This window comes from Dipodomys ordii, unplaced genomic scaffold, assembly GCF_000151885.1.
Source record: "Dipodomys ordii isolate 6190 unplaced genomic scaffold, Dord_2.0 Scaffold189, whole genome shotgun sequence".
NCBI lineage: Eukaryota > Metazoa > Chordata > Mammalia > Rodentia > Heteromyidae > Dipodomys > Dipodomys ordii.
Window position 1 is genome coordinate 1,412,783 of NW_012267405.1, and position 25,391 is coordinate 1,438,173.

Consider the following 25,391-nt stretch of genomic DNA (forward strand, 5'->3'; position numbering starts at 1 on the left):
ATATCACAAAATCCCTCTAGGAATGTTTAGTCAAAATTAGTATCACTCTATAGAGAGAACACTGTTGTTTTGACTGTTTCACTGAACATAAAAACGGAGACATCAATGTAGAAAACAATGGCCACAAGGATTGAAACAGATTATGCTCACCCTACCTGGCATCTTTCACAGCACTCTCCGGAAGCACATCGGAGGCCTGCTTTGATTCGACAGGTCCGCGCATCACAGCAACGGTTGGTACATTCCTAAGAAGCATCAGAAGCAAATGTAAGCCATGGGTTACTTTTTTTTTTTTTTTTTGGTCTCAGTTTGGCACAGTTTATAACATCATTTATGTGTAGGCACATTGATTTGGTAGAATCTAAAAGTGATTTTTAGGAAAATAAAAGATTAAAAAACTTAGCATTTAAAATGTGCTGGAGTAAATGCTTGAATTGTACTTATATACCTTTGTTTTGTTTTGTTCTTTTTGTCAGTCATAGAGCTTGAACTTGGGGCCTAGGAACTGTTCCTAAGCTTTTTTGCTCAAGGCTAGCATTCTACCACTTTGAGCTACAGCACCACTTCTGGTTTTCTGATGGTTAAAGGGAGAGAAGAGTCTCACAGTCTTTCCTGCCAGCTTTGAACAGTGATCCTCAGATCACAGCCTCCTGAGTAGCTAGGATGTATTAAATATATTTTCTCTAACCTCATATCAATAGCTGTGTTTGTCTCTGTTTATTATCTTTAATTAGTTCTGCAAAGGGGTTGAATTCAACTTGTCAGTTTGTGAGTACAATGTATCTTGATCTTAAATGTCATTTTATCATTCTCCTCATGTCTCCCAATAGTTGTTTTTTTTAAAAAAAGAGCAAAAATAAAAGCAAACTATTCTTCCTAATATAAGTAGAAACAAGAGTCTTTAAAAATATAACTATGTAATAATAAAGCTTATTAAATACTTGTAGGACATAGTTAAGCTTATTAGTTATGTATCTAATTAGCAGTAAATTCACTGTTCATAATAAGTTCTGAAAAACTGAAGACACAATTTTTTATCTGATTCTGACATTTAATTCAATTCTATTTAAAGCAGTGTCATTTGTCTTGGTCTCCCTGATTTGCTTCTGAGAAATTAGAAACGTGTCTGCACAAGACAATGAAGCATTGAACCTTTATGATTTCCCTAGCAGCCACCTTGATCCCTGTGGAACACAGATTTTTAGAGTTATAACTTGCTAGAGTTAACACCTTTACCCTTTATTCCACTGCAAATATCACCTGGAAGAGATCACTCTTGCTCACTGGATATAAACACTTTTATAGAGTATTTTGAAGTATTAATACTTTAGGATTGGGGATGGGCAGGACAAAGGCCCCACTGAGAATCCTGGCTGCACCAGGCACAAGATGAGAACAGGGCATGATTCTCACAGTAACAACTTCAGAATCCCAAAGCAGAATAGAATGTGCCAGATGCTATATTGCCGGGGCTGGACTTCCAGATGCTCTTCCAGTTTCTAGTTCTGTGACCTTAAGCCAAGAAGCTATTTGTCCTTTCTAAGCACTGTCACAGTGCTGTGCCTAAAGAAACACTCAGTGAGTCATTGAAGTATTTCCACAAAAAATGTGGGGTTGGGGTAACAAGTCCTAAGTTGGTATTTTAAAAAAAAATTTTAAAAATGGGAAGGACCTGGAAACAGAACTACACAAGCTCAACTGAGAGATGGGCCTAAAATGTGCCTACCCATGAACACAGCCAAAATGAAAACAAGCAATATTACGCTGGCCACATATTCCTCCATAGCTTAGCTTCTTAACAGTTGATAAATAAATGAGTCAATTTGGAAGAAGTTTGGCAGTACCTCGGGGGTCCCACAATCACAATCTTCTCCCATTTCTACCAGTTGGTTTCCACACACGGGGACAGAAATGATATCTGTGGGCAGTGGAGTATTTAAAAGGCAATGTGATGATTTGTCTTCAAGGAACTTGTAATAGTTGGCACGGCTGCAGGAACTGAAGTCTGTAGGCATGTAGAATCTGTGAAGATAAATCAAGAGGCAATGGAATTCAATTGCTTTTAGCATATTGGAAGCAATGTCTGAAATTAGGTACAATTAGACCTACAACCTATCCCAGAAGACTAAATCTAGCCAGGCACTAGTGGCTCACGCCTGTAATCCTAGCTACTCAGGAGGCTGAGATCTAAGGATCATAGTTCAAAGCCAGCCCAGGGAGAAAGATCCATGATACTCATCTCCAATTAATCATAAAAAGAAAAGCCAAAGTGGAACCATGGCTCAAGTGGTTGAGCACTAGCCTTGAACACAAAATTTAGGGACAGCATCCAGGCCCTGAGTTCAAGCCCCAGGACCAGCACACACACACAAGAAAAGACCAAATCCACTGACCCAATGCTGAATCATGAGCTCATTTGCATACCCAAATTAACCTGCTTGGTTTGGACATGAACAACTCATCTAGTTTAATGAGAAAACATGGTCATATCTCAAAATGGACCATCCAGACTGGTTTTATTTTTGCTTTTGGGTTTTTTTTTTTTTTGCTGGTCCTGGGGCTTGAACTCTGGGCCTGGGCACTGTCCCTGAGCTTCTTTTGCTCAAGGCAAGTGCTCTACCACTTGAGCCACAGTGCCACTTTCAGTTTTCTGAGTGGGTTTTTGGAGATAAGAGTCTCACAGACTTTCCTGCCCAGGCTGGCTTTGAACCATGATCCTCAGATCTCAGCCTCCTGAGTAGCTAGGATTGCATGTGTGAGCTACCAGTGCACGACTCCAGACCATTTTTAATAACACAAAAATGTTTCTGGTTTATCCAGATAACCTTTTCAGCCTTAGATTACTGTGGAGTTGGCAAATCCTAAAGATAAGAAAGTCATATTTATCCATATGTCTAAAAAAATTCATATGCCCTTAGATAAGGGCCAAGTGACAATTTTTCATCACATAAAGAAAGATAAAATTAATGCAATAATATCTGGGAGAGATGAGCTGGCACGGTGCATTACTGACAAAGCCTTTTCCTATTTTGTAAAGGGAATGGTGCATAGTCCTAGCTTATGTGCACTGTGGGGGGTAAGAATAGGAAAGATAAAAGAAAAATATAAAAGCAAAGGCGAAGAAAGAACATGTAATAGCTTTCCACAAACTGAGAAATTCCTTCTTCCATTATGCACTTTCCCCAAAATTGTGTCTACTATCAATCATTCTGAGTTCATGGAAAATTTCACTGAAAGCTAAGGACTTCCTGGCTCTAAGTCTTGTACAGGTACAGTGAAGATCAAAGGGTCATTTTCCCCATCAGCAAACACACAATATGTTAAACTATTTCTTAATTAATAAAAATCTTGTCTTGGGGTTAATTCAATAATGGAACGTCAAATTTTGAAGATAACTTTTAGGGAGGGCAGACGGGATGAGCACCAGGGATCCAGAGTCTCACCTCATGGACTTCTCCATCACACAGACCGCAGACAGACACTTACAGCTGAGGTCATCGTGAAACATTCCCAGGTTGTGGCCCATTTCATGGGCCATGGTCCCTGCCACTCTAAGGTGATTGCTACTGTGGTCCTGCAGAGAAGAAGGGAGAAACAAGTGAAATGATAACTGAGAGGATGTGTTCTTAACCAGCATGCTCCCCCATGTCCCCCCCCCTCTCTCTCTCTCTCTCACACACACACACACACAGAGCCCTGTGACACTGAATGTCCATTACAACATATCACAATAAGCTTGTCACAGGGAGACAGTGTGTATTTTATTTTTGTCTAGTCCTTGAGGCCCATCACATAGCTGGTACATGCTAAGGTGCTTGTCCGTCACTAAACATACATTGGGTTCGTTTCTACACAGGGTGCAGAAAGCAGGAGAGAGTGTGATTCTTCCTCCTGCAAGAACAGGCAGGTAAACAACTGGAACTTCTCTTGAATCCACTAGTAAGTTGGGGTTATAGAAAGGCAAACTGTCTGTGAAAATACACTTAACATGAAAGCAAGGTATAAAGTCTTTTGCCAAAAAGCAAAACTCCTGTTTTAGGAGAAACATTAAAAAAAATCAAAGTTCTGCCAGGTTCTGGTGGCTCACACCTGTAATCCTAGCTTCTCAGGAAGATGAAATCTGAAGATCATGGATCAAAGCCAGCCCAGCAAGAACGTCTGTGAGACTCTTAGCTCCACTTCATCAAAAAGCCAGAGGTAGAGCTGTGGCTCAAGTGGTAGAGCACGAGCCTTGAGCAAAAAATAAAGCTCAGGGACAGTGCCCAAGCCCTGGGTTCACATACAAATAAATCCAAATAAACAAATAAATAAATAAGAGAAAAAGAAAGATCTAAAAGGTCCAAAGGGAGGAAAAACTATGATGCCAGATTAGAAACTTGGATCTTTACAAAAAAGACTGGTGGGGATAACAGAATGACAAATGAAAAAAAAAAAAGAAAACAGGATGACAAATGTAGGTCTACATTTTTCTTATTTTAAGTTTTAATGAAAGACTACTAAGGCTACTCTAGTAACATTGGACTATGAATTTCTCTCATCTATAACAAGCATAAACCTATAATTAGCGCAATGCATGAAAGAAAAGAACACGAGTATTTTCTTGTGAAGCTTTTACATCACATTGAAGCAGTATGACGTTCTTTCAAGGTAAATTGACAGGAACGGACGTATGAAAAACACTAAAAATAATACAATCAAATAATATAATAAAATATATATGAAAAACTAAAAAAAACAGACAGAAGGTAAAAGTCAAGACAAATGCATAAAAGATAGATTTTTTCTATTAGATAAAAAAGTGAAATCCAATTATATATTGCCTACCATAAATCTAAGTAAAAGGAAATACGCAGGCTAAAATACAGTTAGGGAGGAGGTGCTATCACACATGTCCATGCCACAGAATGATGGAGTAGCTGTGTTAATTAATATCACAGGAGAAACAAGAAACACTCCAGAGTTGCATACTTCAGGGTGGTGGTGTGATGAGTAAAAGCTTGATTCTCCAAAAAAGCATACAAAGTGTTCTCATGTAAGTAACCAACAACTGAACTTCAAAATCTACATTGTAGAAACTTCCACATGAAACAGAGAAACCTACAGTTATACACAACTACTTCAACGCCCTCTCAAATCTTAGGGTCGAAAGGACCTGAGAAACATTGTACATTAATACCACATGTTAGCATGAAAGCAAACTATTTAATAGTTACAGAGGATGCGTGCAGCATTGGCTAAGAACAAACATTAACAATGACCAGTATTGAAATTCAACAAAGTATGAGTTACCCTGTAAAAAAAAAATGGAGCAAAAAACTGGGAGAGGGGGGTGACATGGTACAGAAAGAAATGTACTCATCACTGGCCTTATATAAGTGTAGCCTCGCTGTACATCATCTCCACAGTAACAATAAAATAGATTAAAATATGTAAATATATAAAAACAAAAATAAATAATGGAAGTTAGTATAGTGCTTTTACAAATAATGTAAGAAAAGATTCTGAGCCAGACAAAATGTAAACATAGATAGGAAAGTATCTTGGAGATTGAGTATTAAAAAAGAATGAATTACATGCAGTATAAGGAGGAAAGGAAATAATGGAGATAAGAATGGAAATAGATTAAATTAGAAACAAAAAGACTTAGGGTCAGGACAAAACCACTAGAGTTGCTTAAGGTAAGGTAAACAATCTCACTGGGTGCAGTGGCTCACATCTACTTTGCAGGCTAAGATAGGGGGCTTGTGGATTGAGGCCAGGCCTAGCAAAGTGAGACCCTATCTTAAAGAACAAACTGAACGGGGTGGCTCCTGTGGTTAACCCCGCTATGCAGGCAGTGGCAGTAAGCCAATCCTGGTCTGAGCTCAGCCCTTGGAGAAAGTATAAGACTATATCTGGCAAAGAACTAAAACCCAAAGGGCTGGGGCTTGACTCTAGTGGTAGTGTGTTTGCCTTGCAAGTGCAAGGCCCTGTGTTAAAATCCTACTACTCTTCTTCACCCCCAGTTAAAGGAAGCATAATCTGAACAGCACTTACTGTCTAGTGAGATATGAGCTCTGTAATCAAACTCTCTACAAAGAAAAGTCTAGTCTCATGTGATGTCACTGGTGGATTGTACTAAACATTTTAGAAAGAATAGTAGCAAATTCAACTCCAGGATTTGAGAATATCCAAGAGTTGGGAATATATTGTAACTTATTTTATAATAACAAAACAAATAATACCACAGTATAAGAACAGAAAACTATAGTCTAATATCCCTCATGATCATAGATGTATTAAAAAATAATCTCTCCTGACTAGGTTGGATTTCTCCTGGAGTCCAAGATTAGGTGAGCATTTATAATTCAATCAAAGTTATTTTGTAGGCAATAGAGGACAGGACATTAACTCTCATAATTGTCACAGACCAGAGAGGGGAAGCATTTGGCAAAAGTACATTCTAGATCAACCATCTGTTGATCTTCAAACAGACCTGAACGATGCCAACCGAGTGATAAGGTGAACACATGGAAGAGAGGAAAGCAAGGCCCACAGTTGCTCCAGAAAAGTCTTCAGAGCTAGAGGAAAGAAACAAACAGATACAAAAATTATGATTCTACAAGCAGATAGCCTGTAGTCAATTCATGCAGCACTCTCAATGGTCAGCCAAGAAATTCCCAGTGTGCTCTTCCCTGTTAAACTTCTCCTTCAGTTCTTGAGATGGCTTGAGACATTTTGTTTTCTCTCGTGTCTTTCATATTGCTTGAAAGTGAAGTACGTGGATTCCATCACATAGTAACAACTGGAACGTCTTTCACCATGATTAAATTTCTTGTGCTGTGAGTGAGTGATTGAAACGTTACAGCCTTGTACCTAAACCTCGTCTGACCTGTTCCCTAAGATGTCCCTTGCATTGCCGAGTCTTTGAAAACCTTCCGTGCTAAAGTCCCGATGGCAGGCAGAGGGGAAGATCAACACTTACGAAACCAACTGAGCCACGTCGTGACGCTTCCGGCTGAGGAGGTTTCTCCCCCGCCACTTAGAAAAGTTGTCCAAGGTGGAGGTTGCATTGGGTGTTATCTTGATCTTGTCCTCGTCCGTCCAGATTTCCAGCCCAACCAAGACCACGGTTGCATTGAGCTTTCTATACAGCTGTCCAAAGAGAAGGCCCGGCAGCCACAGTGACTTAGCATGATGACACTGTCTTATAATATTTCCAGCGGACTTTATTCCTAAAAACACTTATAACGACACTGTAAAAGCCACAATGCAGACGTAAAATTTAAAGAGAAAATAAGCTATATGTATGAGACAAGAGGCCTACTTTCAAGCTATCCTCTTTTTTGTTTCACTGATAAATCAGATAGGGGCTCACAGGTTTACCCATGTAGCCTCATACCATGATACTCCTATGTCTCCCATGTAACTGAAATTAAAGACATGCACCATCATGCCTGACTTTATTGCCGAGATAGGGTATCACAACTTTTTTTCTGGATTAACCACAATCCTCTGGATATCTTACCTGAGTAGCTAAGCTTATGAACATTTATTATGGGTTAGTAGAATCATGCCTGGCCTAATATCACTTTTAAGAACGTGCACCTGAACACCGAAGCTCAGGCTCCGTAGCATCTTCCTCAATTGTGACGAATAAGGCGAAGTCCTCCCCTAGGCCACCTAGGTGCTCAGAGACTTGTCCCCTCTACCTGCCACACAGCATCTCCCACGACCCTTGATCCAGCTTCCTAGGGTCACCCATGATCCTCCGTGCCCCTTCTCAAACTTGACAACTTAACTGTGCCTTCAGGGCCTTCCCTCTACTGTGTGCGTGCTCCACAGGGTCAAGGCCTGCTCTCCCCTGCTTGAGCTGTCTGCTCAGATGTCTCCTTGTCAGAGAGAGGATTCTGCAGCTCAGCCTGGCCCTGTGATCAGCTCCCCACCCCCCTTAGAACTCTTCTATTACAGCATCTATCACCACACACAGTGCTATTTACCTCTGCATATACCTTTGTCTCCCTCAGAGAAATGTTAACTCCTCCAAGGAAGAATTACTTGAAAAACATGTTCTCCATGTTTGTCTGCAACACAGGAAAGTACTTAGCACAAAGAAAGTGCTAGTAATGGAGGCCTAGTGCTTGGAGTTTCATAGGAAAATTCAGTGTGGTCTCCATGGTTAGAGGATGAGCAATGGCCTACGATACTGAATCCCTGCTGGTTTCTTCTGCCTTTAGAGGACTTGCAGGCACTACTAATAGATTCTCTTATTTCAAACAAAGTGTATATATTCAACCAGTTATATACTGCAACCAACCAGGAATTTACAATATTTCATTAAAAAGGATGCACGAGCATTATTAGTATTTTAGGTGACAGAGTCAGGTTTAAAGAGCACCACCAACCACTGTATGGCTGAGCTGAGCTTTAGAACCTGACAGATCTCCATTCCAGGCCTATCTTGTTGCTTACGATGGCTGTGATGCTATGCAAGTTACTATGCGTATCTGACTTATGTTCTGGTGAGGATTAAGTTAGTAATGCACTGATGGAATTTTCCCCCTTTGCATGGTTTGCTGTGGGGATTTTGTTCTCAGTGATCAGCATCCCACTGAAACCAGCTTTTAAATCTTCATGGGCCTCAGATCAGTGGAGGGAGTAGGCAAGAAAGGTGTCTGCAATGGGATGATGTTAAATTTTAAGTAGGAAAAGGCATGGTCACCCAGCTGGAGACAGGAAGAGCATGAGTCTTGAGGACCTGGCTTTCCCTCTTGGGTTCCTAGAAAAATGCATGACTATATGCAATAAAAGGTATCATACCATGTCAATGTAGTTGGCCATCTCAAATATTCTCTTTCTTATTTCATCTAGATTTTTGCCATACTTCTTAAACTAAGGGAAAACAAACAAGAATAGGCATTAGTAGAAAGAACAAATGAAGGAAAGGAAGGAAGAAAAGAAAGGCAAGCTGATAACACTTATCAGTGATTGTAATTAAGAATCAATTACTAATGCTAACAGGAAAAGTTGGAATCAAATTGGTTTTTGATGTTTTGGGAGCCAAGGCAACGGTTCCTCCCTTGAAGCACTGGGTCCATGTGAAGCTCTTCAGATTCTGGCCTAGCTCACATTTGTGATCCCAACACTTGGGAGACCCAATCCAGGAGGATTGGAAAGGCTGAGACTAACCTGGCTACAGAGTCAGACCTGTCTCAAAAGATCACAAAACCTGAGCATGGTGGTACATGCTTGTAAACCCAGCTGCTCAGAAGGCAGAGCAGGAGGCTCACGAGGTCACTCCAGGCAAATTAATGAAAATCTGTCTCAAAAACAAAGCATAAGACAAAGGGAATGGAGGGGAGTATGGCTCAGGTGGTCAAGCACTTGCCTAGCACCTACAAGGCCAGGGTTGGAGAAAGGACAGGAGAAGAGAGGAGAGGAGAGGAGAGGAGAGGAGAGGAGGAGGCTATTAGGGGGAAAGGGGAGAGGGTGAGAGGGGGAAAGGGGAGGGGGTGAGAGGGGGAAAGGGGAAGGGAGAGGAGAGCAGGGGAGGGGAGGGAATGGGAGATTCCACTCTATGAAAATACACTCTTATAAAAGATAAACTGTGAGTAGCTACAAAGACTTGCCTTTTGCCAAAGAGACATTGAACCCTTCTACTTACTGTTTCGTGAGGAATATGCATTTATAAGCGTTTAAGTGCTTGGCAGAATCCAATATGGCAAAAGAAATTAATCCAAAACTATGTTTGGAGCTTTTAAGGCATTAAAGAAAGTGCATTATAGGATCAACTATTCAATTTATGCAGACCATAAAAGATACCTAATTCTGAAAAGGAGAAATCTTATCAGCTTACTTATAAATATCAGATTTCATAGGTTTAGAATATTTCTCACAATAGCTCATGATATTTAAAAAGAGATCCAGACATGACTGTCTCACATAGTAAGTGTGCAGAGAGGAGGATTTTAAAGGACACATCTGTCTGCTCTAATTACCTCACCATTATCCAGGACCACATAATATTCTATATATTTCTTCTGTTCCTGATTCTTCCCACCATGCATCTTCTGAAATATAAAGAGGAATATTAATAAGACAGCATTTTTCCTTCTCTTGCTCAATATGTACAATTTCATAAGAGGTCTTGAATGAGAATGAAGGCTGATAATATTTCCATTTTAACAGCTAGAATGTTCACTAGACAAGGCTCAGAACATTACAGTGAGAAGAGACATTAAACAATAATCTGTCCTAAGCCCCTTAGATAACCACAATCAATTATTTGACAGTTAATTAGTAGGGGAACTTGAACAGATCTGAAAACAGTGGATTTTTCTCCACCATCCTGCCATGAAACAGAGAATTCCTGATTTCAACTCTTGAAATCAAGAATTTAGTCATTTTTTTTTAAATTCCTGTTCTGGTTCATATCTATTACTTTGTCACTGAGGTGGAAGGAAATCCAAAATAACCAGCGTGTCAGGAAAGCAAGGCTGTCTCAACTTGGTTAGTAGAGAACTAAAACAGAGGACTAGATTTTTGTGCCAACATTCACAGCACCATGTAACCAGGACTGGTTTTTCTAGGCTCTTAGGTTACACTGGTAGAATTTAAACTGACAGCAAAGGATTCAACCCCCAAGGCTATCGAAACAAGTCTGCTCAGTGGGTGTCAACTCTGAGAACATTTAGAAGACAGGATGAGATTTGAAGTAGATATTGAAAGCAACAAAAGCAATCCTTACAAAAATATTCCAAATTACGCTTCGTAGTTTTAGACACAAAAGAATATTCTTTGTTTCTGTTATCTGCTGAAGTAAAGAAATAAAATAATAGTAAAGCAGATTCTTTGCTCCTGCAGCATATTCTACATCTTTGCCCACTGTTTTTTTTTTCTGTGCTCTTGAAGACAAGTTTTACTGAATGCATTCATGAAGAAATTAGGATTTTCCAACTAATAATAATGATTTGTTGTCTTTTTTAATTATTGTAGCCTGGAAAGAGTTGACAGGACAGGTATTGTATTTCAGACTTCTTTTAAACCCTTGTACCTTGTAGATACTAATAGTTGACCAACAAGTGCTTATTAAATAAACTATCAATGCAATCTTTATGATCAATGTCTCTACAATCTACAACTTGGCAACAGCTACTGTAAAATGTAAAGTCATTTGCATTGCTAAGACTGGAACACAGGTCATCCATCCTACATGTCAGGGACACAAACTAAAAATCAGAGTATACGTACAATCACTCTGGTGGCAGGTAAATCCACACTGTGGTGTGATTGGTGGGCCCGTAACACATCACCCAAGCCACAGGTGGCATTGACCACGTCTTCTTCAGGATCCTCCTTGAAGAGAGCGTGTTCCTGGTCATCCTGGTTCCTGTGGCTTAAGGGCTCAATGAAGTACCTTTCACCTCCTTGGCTGAAGTAGCCCCTGAAGAACAGGAGAATTTGAGTTGCTTCCTGAGTTCTTGCATTTAGGTTGTACAGACTTACAGGTGATATCAAACAAAGCAGCCTCTTGAAATTGCTAGTCAATGCCAAGACAGATTCATCTAATGGTGATAGAATATGATGAAACTTGTAGCTGGTGATGCTCTTTTTTTGCGGGGGGGAGTTGGTTGTAGGGCTTGAACTCTGGGCCTGGGCCTTGTTCCTGAGCTCTTCAACTCAAGGCAAGCACTCTACCACTTGATCCACAGTGCCACTTCTGGTTTTCTGGTGGTTTATTGAAGATAAGAGTATCACAGATTTTCCTGTCAGGACTGGCTCTGAACCATGATCCTCAGATCTCAGCTTCCTTAGTAGCTAGGATTACAGGCATGAGCCTGGCTTGTGATGCTCTTAAATAACTACTTGTATATACTTACTCTATATGGATTTAGGATCTGCTAGTGAGAAAAGCCCATAGCAACATCAGGTAACCCACCACGTCAGTTCTGACACTAGTAGAGTTATTTCCTGACTCAACACACTGTCCTGATTTTCCAGCTTTGTCTATTCTGGGTGTTCTAAAAATGATGGAGACTGGGATCTTGTAGGTGAAGTGTTAAAATCCTAGGTCTGTCGCAGATTACCCATGATACCATGGGTAGAATATTTAAATTCACTTGGCCTTTATTTCAGTCTACCCAATGAAAGTCATAATACCTGTTTATCTAATAGAATAATGATGAAGATCATAACATATAACACACAAAGCATGTGATTATGCATTTTTGACAATTTCTTCTCAATTCTTGAGCTGAAGTGCTGAGTTTAGATTTACAATATGCAGCAAGGACCCCATTAATCATTAGACATAGAACTAAGGATAGGTATGAAAAAATACAAAATATTTTTTAAAAAACAGTCGTGGTGGGTTCTCTCATGGACCTTATTCAAATGAGGAAATGGGTACATATAAAATAATCAAATAATACATATACATATACATCATGTATATGATAGACATACTTACAATAGACAAAGAAACACAAGAGTATATAATAGGGAGATTATATTAACAGGGAGAGTAGCTTAATTGGGTGTAAAATTGCAAGATACCAAGAGGGGGATCTGGCAGATGAATCATGAGTTCTTTTTCCAATGGTTTACATAAAAGCTCTCGTGGGGCTTTAATGAGGGAAGCGAGGTAGCATGGAAGGGCATGAGCAAGAAGTGCTTGAGTTGTTCTGATTCTGGATGGGAAATTATATGTTGTTTATGCTATTGATTGGCATAGCAAACACAGGAAAAATACCCAATGCATGAGACAATCTTTAGGTTCAGGACACTCTGAAATTGAGACGCCTTACAATAGTCAACTGGAAATAGAGAAAAGGAAATTAGATAATCAGCGGATAAATTACCATGGACAGACACACAGAGATGAAAAGAAATAGATGCCATGGTTATGAATAAGATATGGTACACAGAGACAGAGAGAAAGAGAAGGGGATGGGGAGGGAGAAATTCACAATGGGGAGAAGGAGAGAAGAGGAACTCTCATTTCCTAAAGGTCTTTGACACTAAAACTGAATCCAGGTAACAGGGAAACAAAACCATTCTGAAAGCAAGCCCAATGTGCAACTTACATACTTTTTTGGGGGGAAGGGGAGGGTCCGGTCGTGGGGACTGAACTCTGGGCCTGGGCGCTGTCCCTCAGCTCTTCAGCTCAAGGTTAGCACTCTACCACTTGAGTCACGGTGCCACTTCTGGGTTTTTTCTTTTTTGCTTATGTGGTGCTGAGGAATCAAACCCAGGGCCTCAGGCATGCAAGGCAAGCGCTCTACCACTGAGCCACCTTCCCAGCCTGCAACTTACATACTTTTATAAAAGGAAATGGCTTCTGCTTCAAACTTAAATTTTTATAAGCGTAGAATTCATAATCAATGTAGCATAACTAATTATACCTGGGAGTTGAGACTCCTTACACCTGCCTGTCTGTGATCACAAGTACATTGAAGACATTCACGAAGTCTTACCTGAGACCCTCACACGTGCTGATGCTGGCGTCAGAAGTTTCTGCATTAATGACATGGCCTTGGTAGTAGCAGTTATCCTAAAGGAAAGAGAAAAGGGCCTTCTGGAGATTCATGGTTTTTATAACTCCCTGGTAAATTCAAGTTTGAAATCTTACAGAAGGACCTTCCCAGTGACTTTCTGCTGCATAACAATTAATGTAGATAAGGGGAAAAATGAATTCTAAAGGCTTTCTGTGTGAGCTAAAATGATTCATTTGAGTTAATTATCCCAACAAATGAAAATGAAGTACTAATTACATATGGGAACTGCTGGAATAGAATAAAAAAGTTTGACTATTACTTGAAGACATAGATCAATCACATAAATCTAAAACTTGAATCTTCCAAACACTGCCTTTCCTTTCCTTTTCTTTTCTTTCCCTTTTATGGATGATTAACCATTAAAACTTTTTCTTCTAAGATCTACTAAATGTTTCCCAACTAGAAGGTGATTCAGATTGACATTTGTATATTTTAATGTATCCAGAGAGTTCTACTGAATTCAAGTGTATCTGTGCAACACACGCTGTACTCATGGGTCACAGAGTAGCATTCTCAAGGCTTTTCCATGTAGTGTTCCATGTGGGACTTTGCTATTGTGGGACACAGAGAGGGGTGACGGCATGTGTGAATGTGTTCACAGCTGCCACAGTGGAGAAAAATCAGAAGGCTTCCAAGAGAAAAGGTAGCTCTGCGTAGAAGGCCCTGCTGCACCAGTGTTCAGTATAAGGCAAGAAGCGGGCTCTTGACAGAGATCAAAGAGTAGAACTGTCTTGGAGGAAAACATGGATATCTACAACCTCCACTGAGGCTAAAGTCTTCAGGTGGAGAGACCCCAGGATCCAGAGAGGGGATCTGAATTGTCTGGGGCCACCAGAAGTGTCTCCAGACAATGGAATCACTCTGTAGAAAGCTACTTGAAAGAAAACATGGGTTTCTTCAGCCCACCTTCCTCTAAGGATGGAAAAGGCTCCTGAAGGTGTTAGGAATGCTATTGTTCTGAGGGGGAAAATGTTAAAAAGTTGGAAGATAAGTAATGAAGTTTAATACTGCTATTTAAAAGCAACACAAAGGCTATAAGTGGAGTTTCACTACTGTTTGCCTGGCAGAGTTGTTATATTTGGGTCCCTGGGCGCATCCCCCTCCCCATTACCAGGGACTTCTATACCATGATCTGTGGGCTTGTGGTGACCATCTCTCCATTGGAATTATAATGTGTTTCTGTGTAGCCAGGTGCAAGGAGATTCCTGGGGGAAGAAAAAGAGCTTGGTTACTGGTGTGAACTGTGAAGTCCAGAGAATGAAGCTAAGGATTGAAAACTGGAAAGCACAGATTTAGGAAAACACGACTATTATAATAGTGTAGATACAGGACGAGCAAGATCTGGTCAGGCAGGTGAGTTGGAAACACAATGTTGAATTCAGAGGGGCCAAATGGAAAGAATGAAGGAATCAAAGGCAGTGTAATAGATGAGAAAGAGGATAGGTGAGTGGCTGGAATGGCAGGAAGAAGCCTAATATTGGAGAGGAGAAAGAGCAAGTTCTGGTTTTGCCGTTATTTTTATATTTGTATTTAATCCCAGAATTTCATAGAGATTTATGATGCCTTGTTCTTTTCTGAGATACAAATGGTTTTCTAATATCATCCTGCCATATTGATCGATTATAATAGCAAAGAGGAAAACCAAACTATCATAGCATAGTGAGACATGGAATTTCTCCATCTCTTTCATAGAAGAAGTAAAATCTATGTCTGCTCACACACTGTGTTTCATTTCTAAAAGTGTCAAAACACTAGCAAGCTGTTTGACCTAGTGCGTTATTACTGCTTTAGTAGAAACAAATTTCCACAGAACCAGGAAGTAGCATGAGATTCAGTTTCCACATTTTGTACCTCCTAGCTTGCTGGTGGTGAGGATAATACCAGAGGTAGAAGTACTTACTTGTTTTTCTTCAGATAAAGCATGGTAACTTTTCCATTAACTTTCACCTCGTATGTTACTTCAGTTTCAGATGGAGCCTGCAAAAAAATGCATTATGAATTAAAAAGCTGCCATGAAGGTTTATTGGCCAGCTTCGACCCGTATAGATCTTGGCAGACAGTCCTGGCTTTTCTACAGCAGTAGATTATATGCTACCTAATGTCTGCTTATTCCCTTCTACCTAATAGGCAAACGATCTCTGATCTTTATATGCATCTTTTAAAAGAGAAGATCAGCCTGGTGTGGGTAGCTCATGCCTGTAATCTGAGCTATTTAGGAGGTTGAGCATTGAGTACTGTGGTTTGAAGCCAACCTTGGGAAGACCAACCAAAGAGGCTCTTATATCAAATTAATCATGAGAAATCTAAAAAACGGAGCTATGGCTCAAATGCTGCAGTGCCAGTCTTAAGTGAAAAAGCTAAGGTACAGCACCCAGGTCCTTAGTTCAAGCCCAAGACCAGCAAAGAAAAGATAAAATTGATGTGCTTGGCAAAGATGTAGTTGAATCAACAAGTATTTGGGAACAAAATTTTATGTCCTACAGGATGCGGGTATTTGGAAAAGAAAAGGTAGAGAGCTATCAAAGAGGAAGTGGCACTGTAGCTCAAGTGGTAGAGCGCTCGCCTTGAGCCGAAGAGCTGAGGGACAGCGCCCAGGCCCAGAGTTCAAGCCCCATGACTGACAAAAAATAACAAATAAAGAGAGAGAGAGCTATCAAAGACACAGAAAATACCTTTGTAATAGACCTAGATAATTTCACACCAGAAAAGGGAGTTGCATGCCTAATCAGTGTTCAAGTAACATCCAATATGCCATTAATACTTGCATTCTGACTCATGCTTCATACAAAACAAACATCTCAAAACATTCATAAAGTATACATATGAGTACTACCTGAACTTTCAGACCAAGAATTACCAGTGTCTTCCTGAATTTACACAGAGAGAAATGACGAAGTTAAGGTGTGAACACAAACTAACCATTTGAATTCAGATGCTAATTTTCTTCTCTGTGGATTAGGAAAACATAGGGTCCTGTGCCTATTTACATTCAGCTACTGAGCTGGATACGTAATACTTTATAATTATACATCTACACATTCCATTAATCGCATCCATTGGCTCATCAATTCCAATACATTAGTACAGATAATCTCCTATATATCAGTAACCGGTGGTGGCAGGGTTTGGTGGTGGTGGTGGTTTGGTTTGCTTTGCTTTGCTTTGCTTTGCTTTGCTTGGTTTTGTTTTGTAGACAAGGTTATACTATGTAGCCCAGGATAGCCTCAAACCCACAGCTCTCTTCTCAGACCTCCAGAGTGCTGAGATTACAGAGGTACACTGCCTCACTAAACGTTGGTCCCTTTTTGAATTTCTCTTACAACTCACAAAATGTGTTGGGTGCATGTTGACTGAGATTGCATTATAGTTCATTAAGGAATAAGGATGAATGCATATTTTAATGCTGTCTGCTTGGAAAAGATAAATTTCGGGATAGAATGCAAGTGCACATTCACTTGCAATAGTTTATTTTCTCCCACTTTAATGACCATATTTGTATCTGTGTGGATGGATGATCCACAGATAGGCAGATAGATCGATTGTAAATTGCAGCTTTTTTATAAGTATACAGCCTACATTATCATAAAACATTGAAGGCCAGACTGTTACCTGAGACTGTTTATTTTACTTTTCAGAATAAAATTTTAAAATGAAGCCAAGAGTAGGCCTTTCAGTTATAAGGAAAAATGGAAAGTCAAAAAGGAGCACAAATAAATATTATTTAACTCTAAAGCATGATGACTGAAATGTTCAATTTACAATGTGTGTGCATATACAATGGAAACATTGAGATGTGCATGTGTAAACATGTGTGAATACACATACATACCTATGCATATATGCACATGTGTACATACACATACACACACACATACACATATACACACACGAACATCAGATGAAGATTCTCTGAGAAATCAGAAGGCATACCTGGTTCTTGGGCTCTGCGAGCTCTCTTTTGTGCAGTGGATGAAGTCTTACAGGATAGACAACTTCATATTTCTTTGCCTTGGGGAGTTCTTTCGTGCCTCTCACTGAAACAGAAAGGTGTGGGGAAGAAGACTTCACGGCAGCACAGAACCGGGCTGCTGGCCCACGGTTGGCCACGCTGCAATCCCCACGGACCATGCTACGCAGAGACTTTCCAAGATTCATGTCTGCCATGCCTGGGCTGGCAGTGTTTTTCACTGAAAGTGGAAGTGTTTCTCTGGGTAGAGACAATATTTCTTTTGAATGTTCCCATTTCTTCTTGTCATCCTGGGTCCCCTGCAATGATTTCCTAAGTAGATAAATCATAGCAGAAAAAGACAAAACAAAAAGGTAGAAGCCAAAGTCAACTTCCTTAAGTAACTGAGCAGAGGAGCCCTGAATACCCCACAGTGTTGTAAACATGAAACAGCCAGTGCACCCCATTTCTAATTCAAATATGGTTGTCTTGGATCTGCCAGTAGCAACTTTGAAACTGTGGTACAGGAAGAAAAGGGTCCAATGATGTGTTGATCAAATGGGCAAAGGCAATACAAATCCACTCTTCATTCCTTTGTGTGCAAAAATATGGAGAAAGCAAAAATTAGAGAAGAATCGGGCAGAACTACTGACCCGAAATGACCTTTTTCGCCACACACTTCCCCTCCCCGGCCCAACATCAGTTAATAGTAGAATAAGGGGATTAATTTGAACAAATCATGTATGTGTACAATGCTGCTTGGCTACAATCACTCCTTTGTCAGTTTCCCCACTCCCTTTCCCAAACCTGTCTAAGCAAGATTCCTTTTACCCTTCTCAGACATGGGAATTTTGACTCTATTTACCCTTTTCTCCCCTCTGCATTCATCTGCTCCCTTCCCCTAGTACCTGGGCCCCAGACAAGGCATGCTTCAAATTCTTAATAGTCTTTGAGTGCTGTTGATTGTGCAAGAGAAGCTTCACCATGGCATCTTACAGATGCACATACCGTATTTTATTCAGATCGATCAAATGTGTTTATCCACAAATAAACCTATGATCTTGTATATGATTATGTATTTTTTAAACATTTTAAGTATAACATCCACCTATGAGGGGATATATGTGACCTCTGGCTTTTTGCCTAGCTTATTTCATTGAATATGAGGGTGAGTAAGACTATTTTGAGCCAATAATTACATTGAAAGCAAATTGCAAAATTACTGCCACCACCTTCTTGGGACTTAAGTGCTTATTTCCTAAGACTGGGCCTGGGATTGGAGAGGCTTGCGTTTCTTGCTTGTGTTACATGTGCTGTCTGATTTGGAGGCTGTCATTAAACCTCTCAAACCTATCGTCTATGTTAGAATAAATCTGTGTCACCCTAATTAACCTTATAAACAAGAGTGACCAAGGTGCTCACACAGCTGACTTGCCCACCTGTCCCCAGGGAGGAGTTCTCAGTTACCCCAGAGACATCTCAGAGGACAAAACAAAGTTCTTAAAATGTTCTTCAAGAACGAAAGTAGAAACCCCAAATATCTCAAGGGATGTCAAGTTTTAGTTTCTTTAATCATTCCAGAGCCATTTACATTTCATCTGAAAGGTTAGAAAACATTGTTAAATTTGGCTGGAACTTAGAGCTCTTAGAGAGTAAATAATGAGTGGTTACTATCTCAAATGAACATTTCAAAAACACTTAAAAGGAAGGATATTGACAGTAGAATACCATAATCCAGAGATTGGTTTGAGGTTTGTTTTATTTGTTTGAAAAGAGGGGGTAGGTTAAATGAATGCTAAAGCTTGTTCAAACCTCTATAGTTTTGAGGGAAGGAATCCTCTGTAATGTCTTTGCAGAAGGGATGATAATTTACACGAGTAAGTTCTAATCGTGTTGTGACAAAATTCAAGCCTTGCAACACTGTGACACTTCAAGAAAAACATCAAACTTTCTTCAGTTGATTCATAGAGACTATCAACAGATGCCTTTGTTTCTATTTAATTAACGTATGATAAAGAAACAGAATAACATACATTATTAAAAAATGTTTTCCAGAACGAATATACAGAACTCTAAGAGGAACTTCAATCATGTTCTTTCCATTTGGTTCAATCTTCATAATTCCTTCAGCACAATAAGATGCCAAGAGGTAAGAAAATCATTCTTGGTGCAATTTCCAGCAGTCTCCTTCAGCTCAGTGCCATAAAATAGGAGTACCATAAGGTTCCAATATGCTTCCTGGTGTACTACAGTGTCTAACCAATCCAATTGGTCCCATTAACGTTGAGTGGTAAAGCCACATTTTATGGAATGTTGCCACCTTATTAACTAGCTTTAGAAAGTCATATTAGCAGTTTTCATCCATACTGCATATGATTATAATAAGAAACATTAGGACATAAGCTTGTTTTCACTCATAAATAACTTCATAAATACACAACAACTTTCCATCTGGTTTTTTTCTCTACAAGCAGAATGTCTCTGTCTCTCTCTCTCTGTCTTTCTCTCTCTGTCTCTGTCTCTCTCTCTCTCTCTCTCTCACACACACACACACACACACACCTCATTCTGAAATGTTCCTGATAAGGATACAGATGTATGTATGTATGTATGTATGTATATATGTATGTATGTATGTATGTATTTGTATGTCTATCTATCTATCTGTCTATCCATCCATCCATACATACATACATACATACATCCCATACTAGTTTTCTCTGCTGTGTACACTGATCTCCATGCTTCCGGATAATCTTCGAGTCTAATGTTTCACCAAGCCAGAAATGACCAACTGGCTCTTAAATATGGACTTGAAATGTTCATTATACAGTTTATTCCCAATGCATTGTCCCATGGTGAGCACTTCCACATGATGAGCACTTCTACATCAAAACAAAGCAAAATAAATCCCAGGATCTCTTTTAAAAGCCTTCAACAACTTCTCTCTCTCTCTCAGTATGAAATGTGTGGCTTTCCAGCTCATTCTAAATCCTTGCAACATACTGAGTTCTCTAAAACAAACAGATAGAATTTCCCTTCAAGGCTCTTATTTTCCTGAAAGCGAGAAGGCCCCGTAGATAAAGAGATTTCAATAGAATAATTTCCACGCACACATAGGTATACAATAGACTTAGACATTAGTTGCCTCAGTCATCCGAAGTTTGGTGGAGTCAGAGAAGCCTTCTCCAAAATGAATAATATCATTAATCATTTTGAAGTTGGTAGAACAAACACAGGTAACTGCCATCCAGGGATTACACAAATCCAAGGTGTAACATAATCTGTTTCCACTAATTTATTTTAATACTCACTTTCTCTCTCCCACAGAACTCCTATGTTGTATTAATTTTCACCAGCAAAACAGGATCAAGAAAATAAAAATTATTAGGTAATGGTAAAAACAACACTACCATTAGTTAGTATTATAAGAGTCCAAGCTCCCGGATGGGATGAACAACACAGACTCCAGTCTGGATCGCTATTTTACTTGTTAATGTGTTGGGATCCATTTTGGAGACTGGAACATTTACTGTAATCTTGACATTTTCATTTTTGTTCAAATCTTTTCTAGGTTGATTAAAGCGATGTGTTTTCAAAACTAAACACATAATACTGAGCCCTAAATCAGGAATTCTGAAGTGACCATGACTCTAGTTCTGAGAGTCTCTGTATTAGCTCAAATTATCTTGGTACACTTTAACTTGATACAGAAACAGGAGTATAAGCTTTGAGGAAAATGTCGCATCCCATTTAAGCCCACTGTTTTTGCTATGGAGGTTAAACTGAATATACAGCTTAAGGTCTTCAATCATCTTAGAAGGGAAAGGAAATGGTGGCCAGTTTTGAATAAACTAATTTCAAAAAGAAGGAAGACCCTTGGCTGTCCTTCTGGAATATTCTGGTTCATCCATGGAAGTCCACCCTTATGGAATTAGCTTATTTACCCACATACTCCTTTGCTCCCTGCCACACAAACACATATCATGTGCTTTTAAATACTTTTCCCCTTTCTTTCTCTATGACGCAGTCCTGTAAGTCATGTTCTCAGGGGAGTCTGAAGCTCATTACAAGCATCTATTCTGATTTCATATCTCATTCTCTTTCTGGTGACAAGAACCGGGCACACGGCTGGGAAATAACAACCATGGGAATAAGACTGGGGTATTTCAGGGTCCATACGACCGTGAGTGCACCGTCCTTTGGAATACAAGCTGGGTGGTAAAAGAAGGGGGGCACCTGTTTGCTGGAGAGGCGAGATGTGAGCATGCAGCTGCCCGCTCCACCTCCCCATTCCACAGGAACTACTTTAGCACCCATGAGCCCACCACCGTCTGCGGAGGGAGACGCCACACCTCCAGGCATGGGGATACCACGTTGTGAACATACTGTTGAGGGGGGCAGAACAAACCAGGGAGCCCACTTACACTGAAAAGGCTGCAGTGTGGGGGGGGGGCCTCCAGGTTAGCCCTATGACTCTGAGAAAGGCTGCAGTATAGGGGCCTCCAGGTTAGCCCTATGACTCTGAGATTCTGGGGAAAACAGAGCTCAGAATGTTCTTATTTTTCAAGTGAGGATTGGCAAGAAATCGTTCAGCCTACGACTTGTGGACGATACCATTTCTGGAAACATACCTACCAAACGTGGCCTCAAAAAGTAGGATTTTTAATCTTCCATGCCCAGTTCAGTTCTGTGTTTAAGGATATTAAGTAAAATGTTTACAAGTCTGAAAAATCAGAAAGCCATTTTTATGACAAAGTACACAGTGGATGCAGAAAAGGAGAGTCTTTCTTTCCCTTACTCTATGCTTTTGATTAAAAATTCCTCTCATTCCCCAGGCAAAAGCCAACATTCTAAGACCCGAGAAACATTTTAACAGGTAAGGAATCACCACTAACTTGCCAGCTTGTGCACTGGAGATAGAAATCAGCTGGAGAAGTGTGTTACTAAAATCTCTTTTATCCAAAATCAAGTTGAGCGTGTACCATCAATGATGACACATGTTAAAAGAACTGTATTACTATGAAGCCATGTTCCCACAGAACAAGAGTGAATTATTAACTTTCACTTAACTGAAACACATTTTCTGTTCAGTAATGTCACAAGGCTTTCTATACAAAAGTTGACAGAAAAATTTGTTTCCAATTTGTGTATTTATTATCACCCACAATGAAAGGATTAGGTGTACAAAAATATGTGGTCCAGAAAAATACAGGTTGCCAAACAGATAATAACCAGTATTCCCAGAAGCTTTCGCCCAGCCACAGTCAGTGAAATCTATCGCATCGGCAACAAACTAAGTATGACAAGATAACGTTTGATCAAACCTCAGAGGTCACATTCATTATTTATATGATGCCCTATGTCATCTTCCCCTTTGTAAATATCCTCAGTTCAGACATGTCAATATCAGTTCAAGATCTCTGCTTTACCCTGAGACTTCAGGCCCCTGCCCCTCAAAACAACAGGTGATAAAACCAATCAGATGGGTTAGTAAAATTAGAGAGGGGAGAACAGAACTACAACAGAACTGCTAGGAGCAGACAAAAAGTCTGCAAACCCCTCTGGTACTTTGCAGAAGCCAAGGAAGAGTACTGTCCTACCTGGAACTGGAGCAAGGAGGAAAGTCAGGAGCACCAGACTCCCTGGCCACATGCTGGGCCAGGGCAGCAGGCCAGCCCTGCCCTCTGCTCTGCCCCTGCCTTCTCCCACCAGAGACAGAGTGAACTCCAGGCTCAGGCTCATTGTGCTCAGCCTCAGCCAGTGCTCAGTGCAGGTGTTGCACAATCCCTGCTGAGGTACCACAACAATGGCTCAGCAGGAGGAAATCCTGGCACCTCTTTGGCTGCCTCTGCAGATTCCTGAATTCCACCCCATTTTCTCCTCCACATTCTCTACACACAAAAAGGTGTGGATTTCCCATCTAGTTCCATAGCTCAGGAGGGACCTGCCCGAGCTCTCCTGATTGGTGTATAAGCGAGCCTGTCACTTATCATAGGCATAATAACTATGTGATGCATATGATGCATACTACGTGCATAGGCTTGTGTGCAGATGATGGCTATAGCACATGGGTTATATATGTAGAAGCATGTATATTGTTTTATATATAATTTTAGCCAGGTTTCCAAAAAACGTCTTGAGAATGTGAGTCTTCTTTCTTTCATGTAGGGGGTTTGATAGAATGATTTCTAACTCAAGTGATTTCCGTAAAGCTCTGATTTCCATGGGTCTCATATTGAATGTCAGCATGAGTGCTCCCAGGGGACTTGATCTATTCTGACCTAAGAACTTGGGGTAACGCAGGCGCACCCAGATTTCCAGGGTATATGCATCCCAAACGACAGCCAGGATACAGGGGAGGACAGAAACTCCATGACCCCAAGGATGAAATGTCTTGTCACTGGTTGTAAAGAGACTAAACTGGACAAATTGAGTTCCATGCATTTCTCTAAATCCATGACACTTAGTATATTTATATTAGTCTTGGATACACTCTATGTTATAAATACCATTTTGCCTCCATTTTGTTTGAAAAGAAGGCAGAAGGAAAAAAAATATCCTAGAGTAGGTGAACTGGTTCAAAATACACTGTCCACATCTATGGAATGATCACAACAAAACCCTTGTGATATTAATGTATGCTAGTTCAAAATAAAACTTAAAAAGAAATGTGAAGTGGCAACATATGGCAAAATATAATGACTTCCTTGTATTAATTTCATTTTTCCCCCCTCAGGAAGATATCACAACTCTGTCTGATCCTTGGAATAAGATACAGGTTAGCAAAGATTACTTCTCACAATCTCCATCTGCTGCCAACTCTTCCTCCACCATTCAATGTATCAGTCCACACTGGTATTTACCCCATATTTACATTATTCACAAAACAAGTCACAATAAAATATAAATATAGGAACTTTCAGTTGCATGGGATGCCATATAAAGTATTTGCAAAATGTATCTAATTGCATTTAGACTAAATATGGCAGTCACCAGTTGAGTAAGATTAAAATACAGTGCTAGAAAGTTGACAATGAATTAGTAAAATAATGGGTGCAGGTTTGGGAGTTACGAATTTGTGTTAGAAGGTGTGGATGTGGATGATTGTCCTAATAAAGAATCATAAAGAGATGTTGGCCATGGAACGGATTTGGTATAAAACTGTACGTGGAGGCCCAGGAGTGAGAGGTAACAGAAGAAGGGGACAGCCATTGTTGTAGAACCAGAGACAGCACAAGCATCCTGCGGGCCCCATGAACCACGGCCAAGACAGCCAGGGTAGCAGGGGCTGGGGAGAAAGCTATGTGGAGAGCACCAGCTGTGTCTCTAGAGCGTTTCCAATACATTGGCGGAAAGTTGGTTTTTCCTGGATCCCATCCTTATCCAGAAACGATTTCCAATTAATTTCTGAAGGTATGCTAGTAATATGTTCTAGAAAACAAGTAATGAGGAGTCATTCAAGGACAGATTTATTTTATTTTATTTTGTCAATCGTTGGGCCTGGGCACTGTCCCTCAGCTCTTCAGCTCTACCACTTGAGCCACAGTTCCACTTCCAGTTTTCTGGTGGTTCATTGGAGATAAGAGTCTCATTCTCATGGACTTCCTGCTCAGGCTGGCTTTGACCAGTGATCCTCAGATCTCAGCTTCCTGAGCAGCTAGGATTGCAGGCGTGAGCCACTGGCACCTGGCTTCAAGAACAGATTTGTATGAGGACCACTCCCCCCCTCCCCCCCACACACAACTCCCTGCTCATTGTGCTGAGGTACACAGTTCTACTCCTACCTAACAACTTCTCCTCAACTGTGCTGCCAGCAGACATCTCCAGGGTATTCACCTGCCATTAACGGGCCTCGTCTGGGCTGGAGCACTTCCTCGGTGCCATCGGTGATAGGCTGCCCTCACCTC

At 40.3% G+C, this 25,391-nt stretch overlaps 1 protein-coding gene across 1 annotated transcript in view; it reads right to left on the reverse strand.

Annotated features, from left to right (window-relative positions):
* Positions 1-23,136, reverse strand: part of Adam28 (ADAM metallopeptidase domain 28) — a 40,018-nt gene extending 16,882 nt beyond the window's left edge. The window contains exons 1-13 of the mRNA XM_013034401.1: positions 23,085-23,136; positions 17,466-17,569; positions 15,436-15,512; positions 14,662-14,740; positions 13,455-13,531; positions 11,230-11,422; positions 9,978-10,049; positions 8,800-8,871; positions 6,965-7,134; positions 6,476-6,560; positions 3,444-3,574; positions 1,845-2,022; positions 156-245 (exon numbers count right to left, since the gene is read on the reverse strand). Coding sequence (XP_012889855.1) covers positions 156-245; positions 1,845-2,022; positions 3,444-3,574; positions 6,476-6,560; positions 6,965-7,134; positions 8,800-8,871; positions 9,978-10,049; positions 11,230-11,422; positions 13,455-13,531; positions 14,662-14,740; positions 15,436-15,512; positions 17,466-17,569; positions 23,085-23,136 — 1,380 coding nt within the window. The remainder of the gene's footprint in view (positions 1-155; positions 246-1,844; positions 2,023-3,443; positions 3,575-6,475; positions 6,561-6,964; positions 7,135-8,799; positions 8,872-9,977; positions 10,050-11,229; positions 11,423-13,454; positions 13,532-14,661; positions 14,741-15,435; positions 15,513-17,465; positions 17,570-23,084) is intronic.
* Between the last annotated feature and the right edge of the window lie 2,255 nt (positions 23,137-25,391).